The 15,423-nt window shown below is 42.5% G+C and overlaps 1 protein-coding gene across 1 annotated transcript; it reads right to left on the minus strand.

The window, feature by feature from the left end:
• Positions 1-548: 548 nt before the first annotated feature.
• On the minus strand, positions 549-8,627 carry LOC310662638 (olfactory receptor 6C4-like; the record flags this gene model as incomplete). Its single annotated transcript, XM_083409583.1, has 3 exons — positions 549-1,727; positions 7,071-7,213; positions 8,117-8,627. The coding sequence occupies 3 exons, from the start codon at positions 8,625-8,627 to the stop codon at positions 768-770; spliced, it is 1,614 nt and encodes a 537-aa protein (XP_083265709.1). The 3' UTR covers positions 549-767.
• Between the last annotated feature and the right edge of the window lie 6,796 nt (positions 8,628-15,423).

Here is a 15,423-nt window from a genome sequence, read left to right on the forward strand (position 1 = left end):
ACATTGGAAAGCAAACCTTCCTTCAGCAAAGGAATAACCAGGAGCCTATCTTGTAATAGTTCCTTTGAAACCGCACCCTTATCTGCCCCGTAACTTATGCAAATATCACATCGTGTGTATGGTGGATGGGTGAAGCTTTCCCCGAAATGGTTTGAAGATCCCAATGGGGGCACCTGGAACACCATATTTGGCCCACATGTCAGAGATTCCCCATCCTTGTTCTAAAGGAAAAAAGGTGACTACTAACCCACATGCACCCTAGCAGCATGGAAAATACCTGGAAAAAAGTTTGCTCAATGTTCTCCATTTTCTGGGCATGTGTGTGAGAGAAAAGGTGCATTTTTTTGTTGTTTTTTAATAACCTTCTTGTCATATGGCCCAATTTTGTATTTCTGTTTCTTTAACCTACCTCACATAGTTGTTGTGAGGGTGGAATGGGTAGTGGGGAGAACCATGCACAGCACCTTTTGCTCCTTGGAGGTAAGGTGGAATTTAACCCAGTCAGTGCTTTTTTTTTTTCCTGGGAGTATGCAGTGGTACGCATACCGCTAGACATTTTGTGAATCTAAGTTTGGCCTCATTGAGGGGCAGTATTTCAATATGAGTAGGAAAATGAGAGTACCCCTAAACATTTTTTTTAGAAAAAAGCACTGACCACATCACCCTACAACTTGCCCTCATTCTCCAGGCAATTTGTAGAAGAACAAATCAAACCAATGACAGTTCAACAAAGGAAGAGCAGGATGGATCAACAAGTTGCTTCATTCTCAGAGTGTGAATTTTCTCTTCTTCAGACAGTCTTTGAAGGCCTCCTTGACCTTCTCATTCCTTAGAGTATAAATAAAAGGATTCAGTAAAGGAGTAACTACCCCAGTAAGGACAGCAAGGCCCATCTGGACATCTTGGGAGTATCCCTGGCTGGGTAAAGCATACATGATAATTGAGCTGCCATAAAAAATGGAGGCAACAGTGATGTGAGATGCACAGGTGGAAAATGTCTTTTGTCGACTTTTGGTGGAATGCATGCGCAAGATGGTGCCAATGATGTAGACGTAAGAGAGAAGAGTGACAAACAAAGAGCCCAGGAGCATAACTGAGCACAAGATATTCTCCAGAGCCAGGAGGGCCTGCACATCACTGCAAGAAAGCTTTACAACTGGGGTGTAGTCACAGAAGAAATGGTCTATAATATTAGAGCCACAGAAGGATAGTGGGTAGAGTAAAATGATTGGGGCAACAGGAGCAAGGAAGCCACCGATCCAGCAGCCCAGGACCAAATCAATGCAGACCCATCCATTCATGATGATGGCATAGCGCAGTGGCTTGCAGATGGCGACATAGCGATCAAAGGCCATCACAGCAAGAAGGATGGTTTCACTGGCACCAAAGAAGAAGTAGAAATAGCACTGGGCCACACAGGCCAAGAAAGAGATGGCTTTGTTCAGAGAAACCATGTCCACGAGCATCTTGGGGATAATAGACGTGACAAAGAAGACCTCCATGAGTGAGAGGTTGCAGAGGAAAAAGTACATGGGGGTTTGGAGATGCTGGTCCAAACATACCAGTGTGATGATGGTGATATTCCCAGATATTGTTATCAGGAAAACAACAAGAAGCACCACAAAAAGGATGAGCTCCAAGTGCCTAGGAAGTTGGAAGCTAGTTAAGATGAACTCAGTCACCTGCTCCATGGTGCTCTGGTTCTTCAATCCCATGGCCAATGTGGAAGTATAGAACAATCAAGCAGTTGAAACATGTATGCTTTAGAGTTTGTGTGATTCAAGGCAGACTCTTTTTCCGCTCTTCTACTGTTCTGGGCACTAACAGGAGCTTCCTCGCTGACAAGAATTATCAAGATGTTTTCTGTTGACACCACAACTAATTCTTTGTTCCTTTTGTTCTGTTGCTCATAAAAAAAATACAGAATGTTTTGTTTTCTTGCCAGCAGTAGAAGTTTAGAACAGAAAGCTCAAAGTAGGTTTTCCTCCAGATCATGATTCTGCAAAATTGTCATTGATTTTGCAGTACTCTGCACTTGGAAAATGACCAGCATTCTTCACTGTACATTGCATGTAAACATGTGTTGTTCAAGATGGTCAGAACTTCACTGGACCTTATTAAAAGAAAGATAGCTGCTTTACCTTACCTCTAATTATGTGTTTGTTTTATTTCTATTGCTTCTTTATAATATCATTTACAAGATAAAGTTGTTGATCACAAAGAGCCTTATTTCTCATTTATATTTTCATCTCTTTTTTTAAAAAACAAAAAAACAAACCACAGCATCCTCAATCTTCCATCTAGGGATGGGGGGGGGAATAGGAGAAATTTGCAATGAGATACTGACAATTTTTCAGGATGACTTAAACAACAACAACAACCACAATCCAATTTGAAAATGTGGGAAACCAAACTTCAGAATGTGAAAAGTGAGGAACAGAGAAAAACCAAAATTCACACAACCACTCATCCTTATATCCTACCAAATACAAAAATTCAGCACTTGTACATAGAGCATTAAGGCTGCAATCCTATCCCCATTTTCCTAGGATTAAACCTTGTTGAACTCTAGGAGACAAGCTTCTAAGAAGACTTTATATGATTTCATGGTATATCCCTTCCTGAAGAAATACACCCAGCTTCATATGTATAATCAAATAAAGACTTTGATAGATAGATACATAATATTCACAGTAATCAATTTGTGGTTCCATTTCCAACTGCTTTGTAGATTATGCTTTTGGGTTTTATTCTAACTTTATTGCCTATTTAATGATTTCATTATGTAGAAGTATAGTATATTTATTTTCAGACAATGACTTGTAGAGTAGGTAGGAAGAAAACAGAATGCACAAAACACAAAATAATGCATTTATACTGCACTAGATGTCTCTCACACAAAAGATAGTCATGTTCAGCCCATAATAAAAAATCTATAAATACATTTATAATGAAAGCAAATCAGTAGAATATTCTGTAATATGCCTGGCATAGCCATGGTGAAATTATATTTCATGTAGATTTCTAAATCCTATAATCTTACCACAGCTGATTGTCTTGCCTTCATTCTGTTGACATAATATCAGTTAAGCAAGCTTTATTTAAAGGTGCCTTGGGAGGATGGTCACAGTGCTTGAATGAGCCTTCTACAATCTGTGCTCTTGTTATGTTTGGATTACAATTCCCAGTAGGTCCTGCTCAGTTCAAACCGTCCAAACATCAACCATCACAGACCCTCAAAGTGTCCCTATTTTCAGGGGACGTCCCTGATTTGGAGAAGCCATCCTGGTTTCTGATTTGATCCTGGAATGTCCCACTTTTCCTTAGGATGTCCCTATTTTCATTTGAGAAATGTTGGAGGGTATGGAGTTATCCGACCCCTATGCTATCTTAAAGCAATCTGGTATAGGTAAGTTTTTTTAAAAAAATGTTTAATATTTTATTATGTTGGAAGCTGCCTAGAGTGGCTGGGGCAACCCAGTAAGATGTGTGGGGTATAAATAGTAAAATTATCTTTCTGGAATGGATTGTCCCTATTTTCAACAGAGAAACGTTGGAGAAAAATGGAACTGCCTTAAATTACGATTGGGCAGTTTTCAGATTTGGAATCTCGGGTCCTATGGTCAATTAATTCCTCTTTCCCATTCCATGGTTACCGATGTTATCTCTCCAAGGCAGTTTTCTAACAGCAATATTAATCATAAGCTTTCCTCAGGAGGATTATGTGTATCTTGCACTATGTGTGAAGAACCAAATTTCAGCTATTTGCAAAAGAAGTATGCTATCCGTTGTTGTTTTTTTTAATAAAAAAATAGGCCCTTCAGTGCGTAAGAATTAAGTGTCCTTCTCTCTAGTAATGTTTGAGAATTCATAAGAACATGAGAAGAGCTCCACTGCATCAGAACCAAAGGTTCATCTGTTACAGTGTTCAACCAGACTCATTTATGAAGCCCATGATCCCTCTCTCACAGTTGTCTCCCTGTTTCTGGTACTGTGGTAGCTCGAGTTACAAACACCTCAGGTTACAAATTCTTCAGGTTACAAACTCCACTAACCTGGAAGAGTTACCTCTAGTTGAGAATTTGACCCAGGATGAGAATGGAAATCGTGTGCCGGTGGCACAGCGGCAGCAAGAGACCCCCATTAGTGAAAGCACGCCTCTAGTTAAGAACAGTTTCAGGTTAAGAGTAGACCTCCAGAGCGAATTAAGTTCGTAACTAGAGGTACTACTGTATTCAGAAGCATGATGCTTCTGGTCCTGAAGACAGCATACAGGTATTATGGTGAGTGCTATCATTGGCTAGTAGTCATGGACTAGTGGCCAATGGGTGGTGCAGTGTTCAGAGGGCCAGACTAGGACCCAGAAGACCAAATCACTGGGTGACTTTGGATCAGTCACTCTCTTTTCCTCGAACCCGCCTTGAAGGATTCTTGTGAGGATAAAAGGGGGAGGGGGAGAATAATGAGCTCCTTGGAGGAAATGTGGGATATAAAATGCAATAATGTTTACAATAAAATAAATAGAATAAGATTTTGCCTATGTGAATGTTAAATCATTGGGTTTTTTGTGGGGGGGGGGTATATTCTTTTTATCACAAATGTATTAGTTTGATGTTCCAATTTACCACTTGACTCTTGGTGGACAATCTAAGTCTGTTGCTTTTCAATTAAAAACAAACAAACAAACAAAACAAAACTTTTCTGCCTCATTCTCTGATTAGTGTGCAGCTAGCAAAATAAATGCTAATTGATTTCCCCTTCCAAACCAACCTCATTATCTGCTTCCCCTGATGTACCAAGAGAACAAAAAGTTTGCTACTAACTCTTCAAAACTTTGTTGCCTGATTAAGTCCCATGCCTATAGATTAATTTTGTTCACAGTTCTGCAGGATACCCCCAAAGGCCTACAATACTTACTGAATTAATTAAAGTGCTCTACAGTCTTAAATTTCTGCCAAGGGAGATGATCAAAAGGATTTTGCTAACTTTTCTCCTACTGTAAATGCAGTAAGAGGTTTTTTTTCCCTGCTATAAAATTATACATATATAATTTGTGTGTGTGTGTACATATCAGGAGCTTTAAGATGTTTGATTTCATGTGCTCATCCTAACTTAGACCCCATCTGTGCTATGCATTTCAAACAGTATCATACCACTTTAAGCAGCCATGGCTTCCCCAAAAGCATCCTGGGAACTGTAGCCTGTTAAGGGCAAGGAGAGTTGTTAGGCGACTCCTATTCCCTTTTCTGGACTACAGTTCTCAGAGTGGCTTAACAATCAATCCCTCTTCCCAGGAGCTATGTTTCCTAAGAGGCTCTTCAAGCCTTTGGTCTCCACTGCACAGGGTAACAAGAAGAATTGGGCCAAACATTCAAAAGTAAAGTCCAATCCAGTTCATATCTTCCTTCCCCCCCCCCTCTCTCTCACACACACATTTCAAGATGGGAAAGGGGACAACATTAAGGAAGTAGTAAATCTGAATTGCCCCCAATCTTCATAATGGCACAGCTCCATCCTATGTCCAAATTTATGACTGCACAAGCTGAGGCACTCAATGCTGGCTAGCTGCTCTCAAAGTTGTTTCTAGGGGAAGGTTCAGATTGAGTTAGGCCTGATCAGATTTTGGTTGTGGAGCTGGTTTTCCACACTAAGATTCACCTTCAAAACATGGCACACTTGTTGTGTGTCCCAGAAAAAAATGGGACATACTTTTATCTCCGTGCAAGATCACAACAGCCATTTTGCGTGCTGTGAACTCTCACCGTCTCACCCCCAAAAAAGCACTTTTATCAGAGTAGAGTGAGGCGTGGGTCACATGACTCACCTGGGTGTGCATCCCAGAAGATACACATCCTGGTATCAGATCTCCAGAATTCGGAGGGTATGACATCAGAGTGGTTTTCTTACATCATCCCAGTGCCTTTTCCCCATCCAAAGCTTATTTTTCACACAGTAGTTATCACTGGCAGATTTCATGAGAAAACTATGAGAGGGAGAAAGGCTCATCAAGTTTGTCCACCATTGACCCAATAAAGCAGATTGTAACAAGCAACCAGATCAGCCATTTTTACTATTCTTTCACCAGGATACCTGATAGAAGCCTCCTTTGGGAACTTCTGGGTGTGAATTTAGGGCTGTAGCCAACTTTGTTCTATCCGCAGAAATTAATTGGCCTAAATTGGCAGCTATATTAATTTCAATGGGTCTATTCTGAGTAGGACTAACATTGAAGACAACATTGAAGTATTGCGAAAGGAGTTGTTCAGATATTGCAAGTGTGTGTGTGTGTATATGTGTGTGTGTGGTTTATTAGAATTCCCCATGAAAGGATAAATCCAGATTAAATGGGGGTGGGGCATTCTGATGCCAACAATGTTGTGTAGACGCTGGCAAAAATGTTTGTGCATTAAAAGCACACAACAGCCCGTTTTATGTAATCAGTTTCTCTCACAAATTGGACTTTTCACAACAGGGTCTTCCAACCAGAAGCCCCAGTTTTCGCGAGAACGGAGGTCGCATGAGGGTTGATAGTCAAACCTTTGCAGAGCTGCAATTCCTAGCACCCTTAGTAAACTACAGTTCCCAGAAATCTTTGGGGAAAGCCATTATTTTTAAAGCTGTATGAAAGTGCTTTAAATGTATGGTATAGGTGTGACCAGAGAACTGTAACCACCCTGGCAGAATATATGAACAGGGGCACAGGCTTACTGCCTCAAAGGTTTGTTTTGCTGACCAAACTGCATATGTAGGGCTGTACAAATGAGATGGCTGGCTGATGACAAGATACCTATATGATTCTACGATCTTCGGACTATGAAATAAGGATCTGGTGGCAATTCAGAGGTATTTCACACCAATGAAGGCTTTTGTTTTAATGAGAAAACTATGTATTTGGGCTTCATGGATCTACTTTAACCAGTTCATAACTCCCATTCCTTCCATCATTTCAAACTGCATGAGTTTCTCTGCATTTTATTAAATACATGCCTGCAGGCAAAAGCATTTTTCAAAGCATCTTGGACCTGCCTGTTCCTCAGGCTGTACACAAAGGGGGTCATTAGAGGACAAACCACATTGTTAAGAATGGCCACAACCTTGTTGAAGTTTTGCCCACCATCCTGCTCAGGTATGACGTACATAGAGATGCAGCTTGCATAGGTGACAGTGACAATGGTGATGTGGGAAGCACAGGTGGAAAAGGCCTTCTGCCTCCCTGCAGAAGTTGGGATGCGGAGAACAGTTGAGATTATATTCACATAGGACACAACGGTGATAGCAAAAGTCCCCAGTAGCGTAAACACCGAAAGAATAAAGGCGGAGAGCTCTACGACATGTGTGTCACCACAGAGAAGATGGATGTCAGGGGTTCAGGAGCAGAGTCACAGGAGAGGGAGGAAATGGAGAGCGAGGGGGAGGAGTCCGAAGGAAATGTCAGCGATGACAGCAGTCAGAGGTCTCTGAGTCTCTCCAGTGACTCGGAGGATTCACAGAAAGGGGCCCCCATAGTCAGGGCAAGGGGAGTGCCCAGGGGGACACCTCGGGAGGAAGGGGCCAGAGGGGACTCAGAGAGTAACAGCTGGAAATCCGGACCAGCGTCCCCCCCAGAGTGCAGTAGGGGGGAGGAGTCCCAGGCATCGGGATCAGGTGGCGCGCGGGCAGCGGGAGAACGTGAGGCAGGAGTGACCACACCCTCGTCAGGGAGCGAGGAAACGGTCATCAGGAAAGTTAAACGCGCGCGCGCGCCAAGTTCAAATGTACAGGAGGGCGGCAAGGTGGGCAGCCCGGGTAGGGAGCCAGGTCCTAAAGCCCGCCGAAGAGAGGGGGAGGAGTCAGAGGGGTCAACGTCTGCGTCAGAAGAGTCCAGGAGGGAGGAGACCCCGGGGGGTAGTAGGACCCAGAGGAAGAGAGAGAGAAGGAAGAGGTGGAGTAAGATTAGAGTCTTAAACTGGTGCACAGGGGGCGGAGACTCAGACGGAGCTTCGCCGGTCTAGACTCCAGACGTAGAGCTGGGACGCTGAGGCTTGGAAATGGAAACTATTCTTCAATAAAGACTTTGATACTTTACTACCGGCTAGCGTTGGTCCTTGGTGAGCTGGGACCAGGAGCCAGCTCTGACAATGGGTTAATGGTTTGCTGTCGCAGAAGAAATGGTCAATGATGTTTGAGCCACAAACAGGAAATTGAACTAATAGCAGGGTTTGGGCCAATATCCCAGCAAGCGACCCAATCCAAGAGAACAGCACCAAAAGTGTGCAGAACTTCTCATTCATGATGGTGGTGTACCTTAGGGGGTTGCAGATGGCCACATATCGGTCAAAGGACATCACAGTTAGCAGAAAGAAGTCTGTGGTGCCCAGGAAGAAATAGAAAAAGAATTGACTTATACATCCAGCATACGAGATTGTTTTCCTGCCAGATGCAAGGTTGAACAACGCCTTTGGGATGGCAGCAGTGGTGTATCCAATTTCCAAGATGGCATAATTCCGGAGGAAGAAATACATGGGTGTCCTGAGGCGGAAATCCATGAGAGTTATGGTGATAATGGTCATGTTTCCCATTACAGCCATCAGGTACATGATTAAGAAAAGGACAAAGAAAAATATCTCTAGTTTGGCGTCAAAGTTCATTATATTATGATAAATTGTTTTTTAAAAAATGTAGATTAGGAAGAAATGTGCACATTAGGAGAATTTTTTTCATGAAGACTTAAAAATATATGTAAATACGAGCTGATTTGCCAAAATTTTGTACTAGTTAACTATTTAATCATATAGCTTGGCACTGATACTACCCTAGATATCTCTCTCAGAAACAGGAATAATTGATTTGTTTGCCCATAATGAAAATAAGAAAATTCTGAATACCTTTATAAAGCAAAGCAGTATCATATGCTATAATATGCCTCACCTTGGTATGATGCAGCTATCAGCACCAAATCTATAATATAGATTTCCTGTGTCACTTAAATCTTATCATGGCTGGGTGTCTTTCATCATCCTCTCCATAGAATACTAGTGAGACAAGCTTTATTTAAAGGTCCCTTGGGAGGAGGATGTTCATTCTTAAGTGGAACAAAGCTGCCTTAATTTGTATAGATTAGCCTTCTCCAACCCATGCTCTCCACATGTTTGGACCACAGCTCCCAGCAGCCACTGCCAGACTCAGAGGGTCCCAAATTCAATCTCCAAGTTAGGAGCTGATGATTATTCCAGTCTTTCCCAGGCCTATCTGAAGTTGGTAGTCATTGAACCCAGGACTTTCTGTCTGCAAATCAGATGCTTTACCACTCAGCCCTCCCTGCCCCCCACAGTGGAATGTGTTGCACCCATAACGAAGGACAGAAGGCAGTTGGTCAAGTGCAGGAAGTCCCCAATTGTTATTTATATTATATATATATATTAATTATATATGTATTATATGTGTGTGTGTGTGTGTGTGTGTGTGTGTGTGTATAGGCAAGGATAGAAAGGAAGCCCCCCATCCACGAACCCAGGACCAAATAGGTGCAGACCCATCCATTCATGATGATGAGCGCAGTGGCTTGCAGATGGCAACATATCGATCAAAGGCCATCACGGCAATAAGGATGGTTTCACTGGTAGTAAAGGAGAAGTAGAAATAGCACTGGGCCACACAGCCCAAGAAAGAGATGGCTTTGTTCAGAGAAACCATGTTCACCAGCATCTTGGGGATGAGAGATATGACAAAGAAGACCTCCATGAGTGAGAGGAAAAAGTACATGGGGGTTTGAAGGCGCTGGTCCAGACATACCAGTGTGATGATGGCGATATTCCCAGGTAACGTTAGCAGGAAACTGAGAAGAAGCACCACAAAAATGAAGAGCTCCAAGCACCTAGGAAGTTGGAAGCCAATCAAGATGAACTCTGTCACTTGCTCTGGTTTGCTATGATTTATTGGCTCCAGATTGAGCTACAAAATGGTCAAGTGGGCACACACACAAATTTAAAATGGTAGAGTTTGTAGCATTCAAGGCAGGCCACTTCCCCCCTTTCCTGGGGTTAAAAGGATACAAACACCTCTCATCTTCACCTTAAACATTCATATAAAGTCATCTTCTGCAAGCCAGTGATTCCCTCCCCCCAATTATGAGAATACTTCTCATAAAACATTTTTTGTTGGTCCCACTCTTTTTGCACTGAAAGATTCTAGTCAGATTGTCCCAGTTCAGCTCTTTCTCTGAAGACAGCCTAAGAAATCAGTGGTGGATTGTTGTAGTCCTGTGCTGCCAGCCATGACAGAGCTCAATGGAGGGAGAAGTCAGCCAACCAGCCAAGTCTCAGAGGGGTACGTGCCTGGAGGCAGAGTCCATATACAAGGTCCAATCCAGTCCTAAGGTCAGGAGTATCTCAGTTCATGTAGCCAGACGATCCAGGGGGTCAAGAAAGCCGAGGGTCCAAGGCTGCAAGAAGCAGCAAGGTCTGTTCAGGAATGACAAATGTTGTTTCCAGCACTTGGTGGAGGCTGGAAACCCTACTTAAGAAAGCTGGAGCCAGCTGGTTCTCTTCAGGAGCAAGAAGGCAGATGAGCAGCAGGTGGAGTCACTTCACCTTCTGCTCCTTCAGGCTGCTGCTCAGCAGGTGAAGCTGACTCCTGGCCCATGACACAGACATAGGAGCCCTATGAGGGGGTGCACCCCCCCAAGTTGATGGACATTGCCATTCAAATGGTGTGTGTGCACCATGTCATGTGATCAATTATGTGGGGTGGGGCTGACCTGCCATCCCCCTCAATATTTTCTTCAACTTGGCACCCCTGGTGGTGGAGACATTGTTTAATTGCATTGAACCATCACACTATGTGTAACAGGAATATAAGAGGTATACATGAATGATTAAATTTAGAACCGCCTGATGTTTATGTGGGGGGATTGTTCTTCTTTTAATTTTAATTGAATATCCCCCTTTAAAGAATCCCTATTAGTCTTCATATCAAATGTCCATGTGTACTGAATACTCTACAACAAATTGAACATACAACATGCTGGGTTGTACCAATCTCCTTTGTTTATACTCACAGAACCCCATTTTACCTGGAAGGGCATTCAAACAGCAGACTGGACAAAGGGACAGATACAGTATTTTCAATTCCGCTTCCACTTGTCATCCACATGTGGATCCCTGAAATATTTGTCAGGTGTAGATACTCCAGTGATTCAGAAAGCCTTCTGTAGGTTGATGAACACAATTCGTTACAGCCTCTGCCTTCTCTCCTGGAGTCAGTGTTAACATTTATTGGCCATATCAAGGTAATGAAATGCAATTGGTTCTTTCAGTTCTTGCCATGGCTTGGTATAGTGTCTTTCTCCTTTACACAGTATGAATTATCAGTAAGATGAAGCTTATATGAAGGCACTTGGGGATGATCATTACTGAGTGCCTAGAAGGTTCAGCTTCACACCTAATGCCAGGGGAACCCAAGTCTCATACCAAGACCTTCTGATCTCACTGCCATTACCCAGATAACCAAAAACACAATGAACCTCCTCAGTGGCCACAGAATGCTGCCAACTGTTGTGAGTGTCGAAGGAAAACCAGTTTGCGTGGCGGTGGCAGTGGAATGGTGCATCTTGAGAAAGGGCATGACATTTCCACACTTCATGGGACTATTTGCACCCTGCATATACTTATGTCCACCATCATCTGATGACCCACACCATCAGACTTTAGCTACAGACAGTAGGTGTCTCTCAAAAGCCAGTTTCTAATAATCAGTGGTGAGACTACAGTACATGTGAAGTAAAATGCGCACACACCCTTTAGTCTTACAGGAATTGTTATGAAAAGAAACAGCAGCCACAGAAGAGGTGGGGAGCATCAAATTTTGGAGTGTACGACACAGTGATATTTTAAACCCTTTCCTTCCTGGCTGTGGTCACAATGGAAATTACAGTGGAATAGGCCCTCTGTCTTCTAGTGGCAGAAGGCATATGCAAGACATTTCAGATTATTTTGGTGCAGGGCACTACGGTAATGCTCAAGTTGCCATGCTGTTATGTACTGAGTTGAATAGGATCCAAAATGCAGCAGTCTGATTGGTCCTAGAACAATAGGATTCAGAATGCAGCAGTCTGATTGGTCCTAGAACAATGCAGCAGTATGATTGGTCTGCAGGAGCCACCCAATCCGGCTCCAGATGGAAGTGAATCCACAACCTGATTGGCCTACAGGAGAATTCCGGAATTAGCCAGTCACGTGCAGCCCATTATGTAAATAATGTATATAAAGCAGATACTTTGAGGGGACTTTCATTCCTCCTCACCACTATGAGCTGAATAAAGAGCATGAAATCCACTCTCAACTCTGAGTATATTTCACATGTAAAGAAAGCATGGTAATAATGAACCCAAGAAATCCCAAAAGCCACATGTCATCACAAAGGAACTTGATCAATGGTTTACTGTCATGGAATAAATGGTTGAGATGATATATATGTCAATATAGCCTATACCGAGCTGGTTGGACCAATGGCCTGTCTCAGTATAAGACAAGTTCCTATATTTTTATTTTGGATAAATTTAAAAGAGGTTCTTAGACTGGTGGTATCCCTCCCAGAAACCCCCAAAGAAAAGATGCAGGCTCCAGGTGAAAATATACTCCTTTATTGAAATACAAATGTGCATAGAGACACCCTCAAAAATAAACAGGCTGCAAAGAACAACATCCAAATCAATGTTTCTTATACACTTCCAGATTACACATGTGATTTCTACCCACCACTCAAAGGATCAAGGCAATCTTAATAGCTGCATCCTAATGTCACAATCAAGATTATTTGGGTCTTCAGATCAGCCCTCCTCATAATATCATATGTTTACCTAAATCATTTTTCAAAGTCTTTCTTTATTAAGTTGTTGACTATTTTTATTTAGCAATTAAATTTGTATACCACCCTTTATCTGCAGGTCTCAGGGCAGATCACAACATAAGAATGCAATATGAAAGCACAAAATACATAATACAAGCAAGAAGTAAAAAGCACAAACCAATAAAAACCCTCCCCCACCCTATTTTCCTATTCATTAAATTTCTCCCCATATCCTGTTCTATGGGAAGCGGGTGGCGATGTGGGTTAAACCACAGAGCCTAGGACTTGCCGATCAGAAGGTCAGCGGTTCGAATCCCTGTGACGGGGTGAGCTCCCGTTGCTCGGTCCCTGCTCCTGCCAACCTAGCAGTTTGAAATCAAGTCAAAGTGTAAGTAGATAAATAGGTACCGCTCCGGCAGGAAGGTAAAAGGCGTTTCTGTGCGCTGCTCTGGTTCGCCAGAAGCAGCTTAGTCATGCTGGCTACATGACCCAGAAGCTGTATGCCGGCTCCCTCGGCCAATAAAGTGAGATGAGCACCGCAACCCCAGAGCCGGTCACAACTGGACCTAATGGTCAGGGGTCGCTTTACCTTTATCCTGTTCTATCTACAAAACAATCCAAGATTAATGACAATTGCCATGGCTTTATTAATGCAGACAATGGCTATCATGAGTTACCGTATTTTTCTGTGTATAAGATGCCCCATGTATAAGACGCCTCCTATTTGGGGGGACTCCAAATTAAGAAAGCACCCCTCATCAATACATGTGTATTTTAAACCTAATTTTTTGGTAATAAACAACAACCAACCTAGTCTTATACACAGAAAAATATGGTAATCATTCCCAGTGTTTCAGGATGAACATTTGCTACAAACAGTGCCTAAAAGCAACTAATTCTGTACTGTAAAAGGTCTGGAAGGGCCTCCTTCTTTCACCATTTTATTTAGGGATTGATAAATGGTGATGCCATTTTGACTTCCCTCTGAAAAGATAGGAGAACAGTCTCAAATGATTTCCACTCATTGTGAGAATGCCCACTTCCTCAGACAGTCTTTGAAGGCCTCCTTGACCTTCTCATTCCTTAGACTATAAATAAAAGGGTTTAGTAATGGTGTTACAATGGCAGTAAAAACTGCAACTACCTTCTGTACCTGCCGAGAAAATCCTTGGCTAGGTAAAGAGTACATGAAAATTGCACTGCCAAAAAAGATGGAGGCAACAGTGATATGAGCAGCACAGGTGGAAAATGTCTTTTGTCGACCTTTGGCAGAGTGCATGCGCAAGATGGTGACAATGACATAGATGTAAGAGACGACAGTGACAAACAAAGAGCTCAGGAGCACCACTGAGGACAAGACATTCTCCAGAGCCAATTGGAAATGTACATCATCGCAAGAAAGCTTTATCATTGGGGCATAGTCACAGAAGAAATGGTCTATAGTGTTAGAGCCACAGAAGGATAGGTTGAAGAGCAAAATGATGGGGCCAAGTGTAGAGAGGAAACCACCAATCCAGCAACCCAAGACCAAATTGATGCAGACCCAACCATTCATGATGATGGTATAGCGAAGAGGTTTGCAGATGGCAGCATAGCGATCAAAGGCCATCACGGCAATAAGGATGGTTTCCGTGGTTCCAAGAAAGAAGTAGAAGTAGCACTGAGACACACAGCCCAAGAAAGAGATGGCTTTGTTCATGGAAAGGAGGTTCACCAGCATCTTGGGGGTGATTGACAAGACAAAGAGGACCTCCAGGAGGGAGAGGTTGCAAAGGAAAAAGTACATGGGGGTTTGGAGGCGCTGGTCCAGACATACCAGTGTGATGATGGTGAAATTCCCAGCTACTGTTAACAGGAAAACAAGAAGCAACACCACAGAAAGGAATACCTCCAATGGCCTAGGAAGATGGAAGCCAATTAAGATGAACTCGGACACCTGTTCCTCACAGCTCTGATTCCTCAACCACAGTTTGAGCTGCAAAATCGGCAAGTGAAGACACATGCAAATTACACACGTTGGAGTTTGTGTGATTCAAGGTTGCCACTTTCCCCCTCCACCCTAAAAAGTCTTCTCTTGTATTCCAGTTACTTCTTAATTTTGCGATACTTCCCTTTTCATAAATTCAGAACATTATTCTTATTCGTATTATTCCTCTCTTCCTAACAATAAGAGGTTCCATAAGATTGTCCTAGGTTGGCTTTTTCTCAGATCAATGCCTAACAAGTGGGTGATAGAAAAGTCGATTACTGTATTTTTCTGTGTATAAGACTAGGTTTTTTTTTTTTTACAAAAAAAAAAGGTTTAAAATTGGGGCTCTTCTTATACATGGGTAGTGCTGTGGGGTGTTTTCTCAATTTGGAGTCCCCCAAAATAGGGGGCGCCTTATACATGGGGGTGTCTTTTACATGGAAAAAATACAGTATCTGTACTGGAAAAATTCACCACCCCATGCATGAAACAAAACAGTAGTATAATAGGCATGTTTGAATGATTCAGTTTAGAGCTGTCTGATGTGAGGAGGAAGATGAACCAATTTTTCTTCTATTAACTTAATTCACATACCTCTTTAAAGAATCCCCATTATTCTTAAAAGCCAA

Source organism: Podarcis tiliguerta (genome assembly GCF_965153285.1).
Source record: "Podarcis tiliguerta genome assembly, chromosome: 13".
Lineage (NCBI taxonomy): Eukaryota > Metazoa > Chordata > Lepidosauria > Squamata > Lacertidae > Podarcis > Podarcis tiliguerta.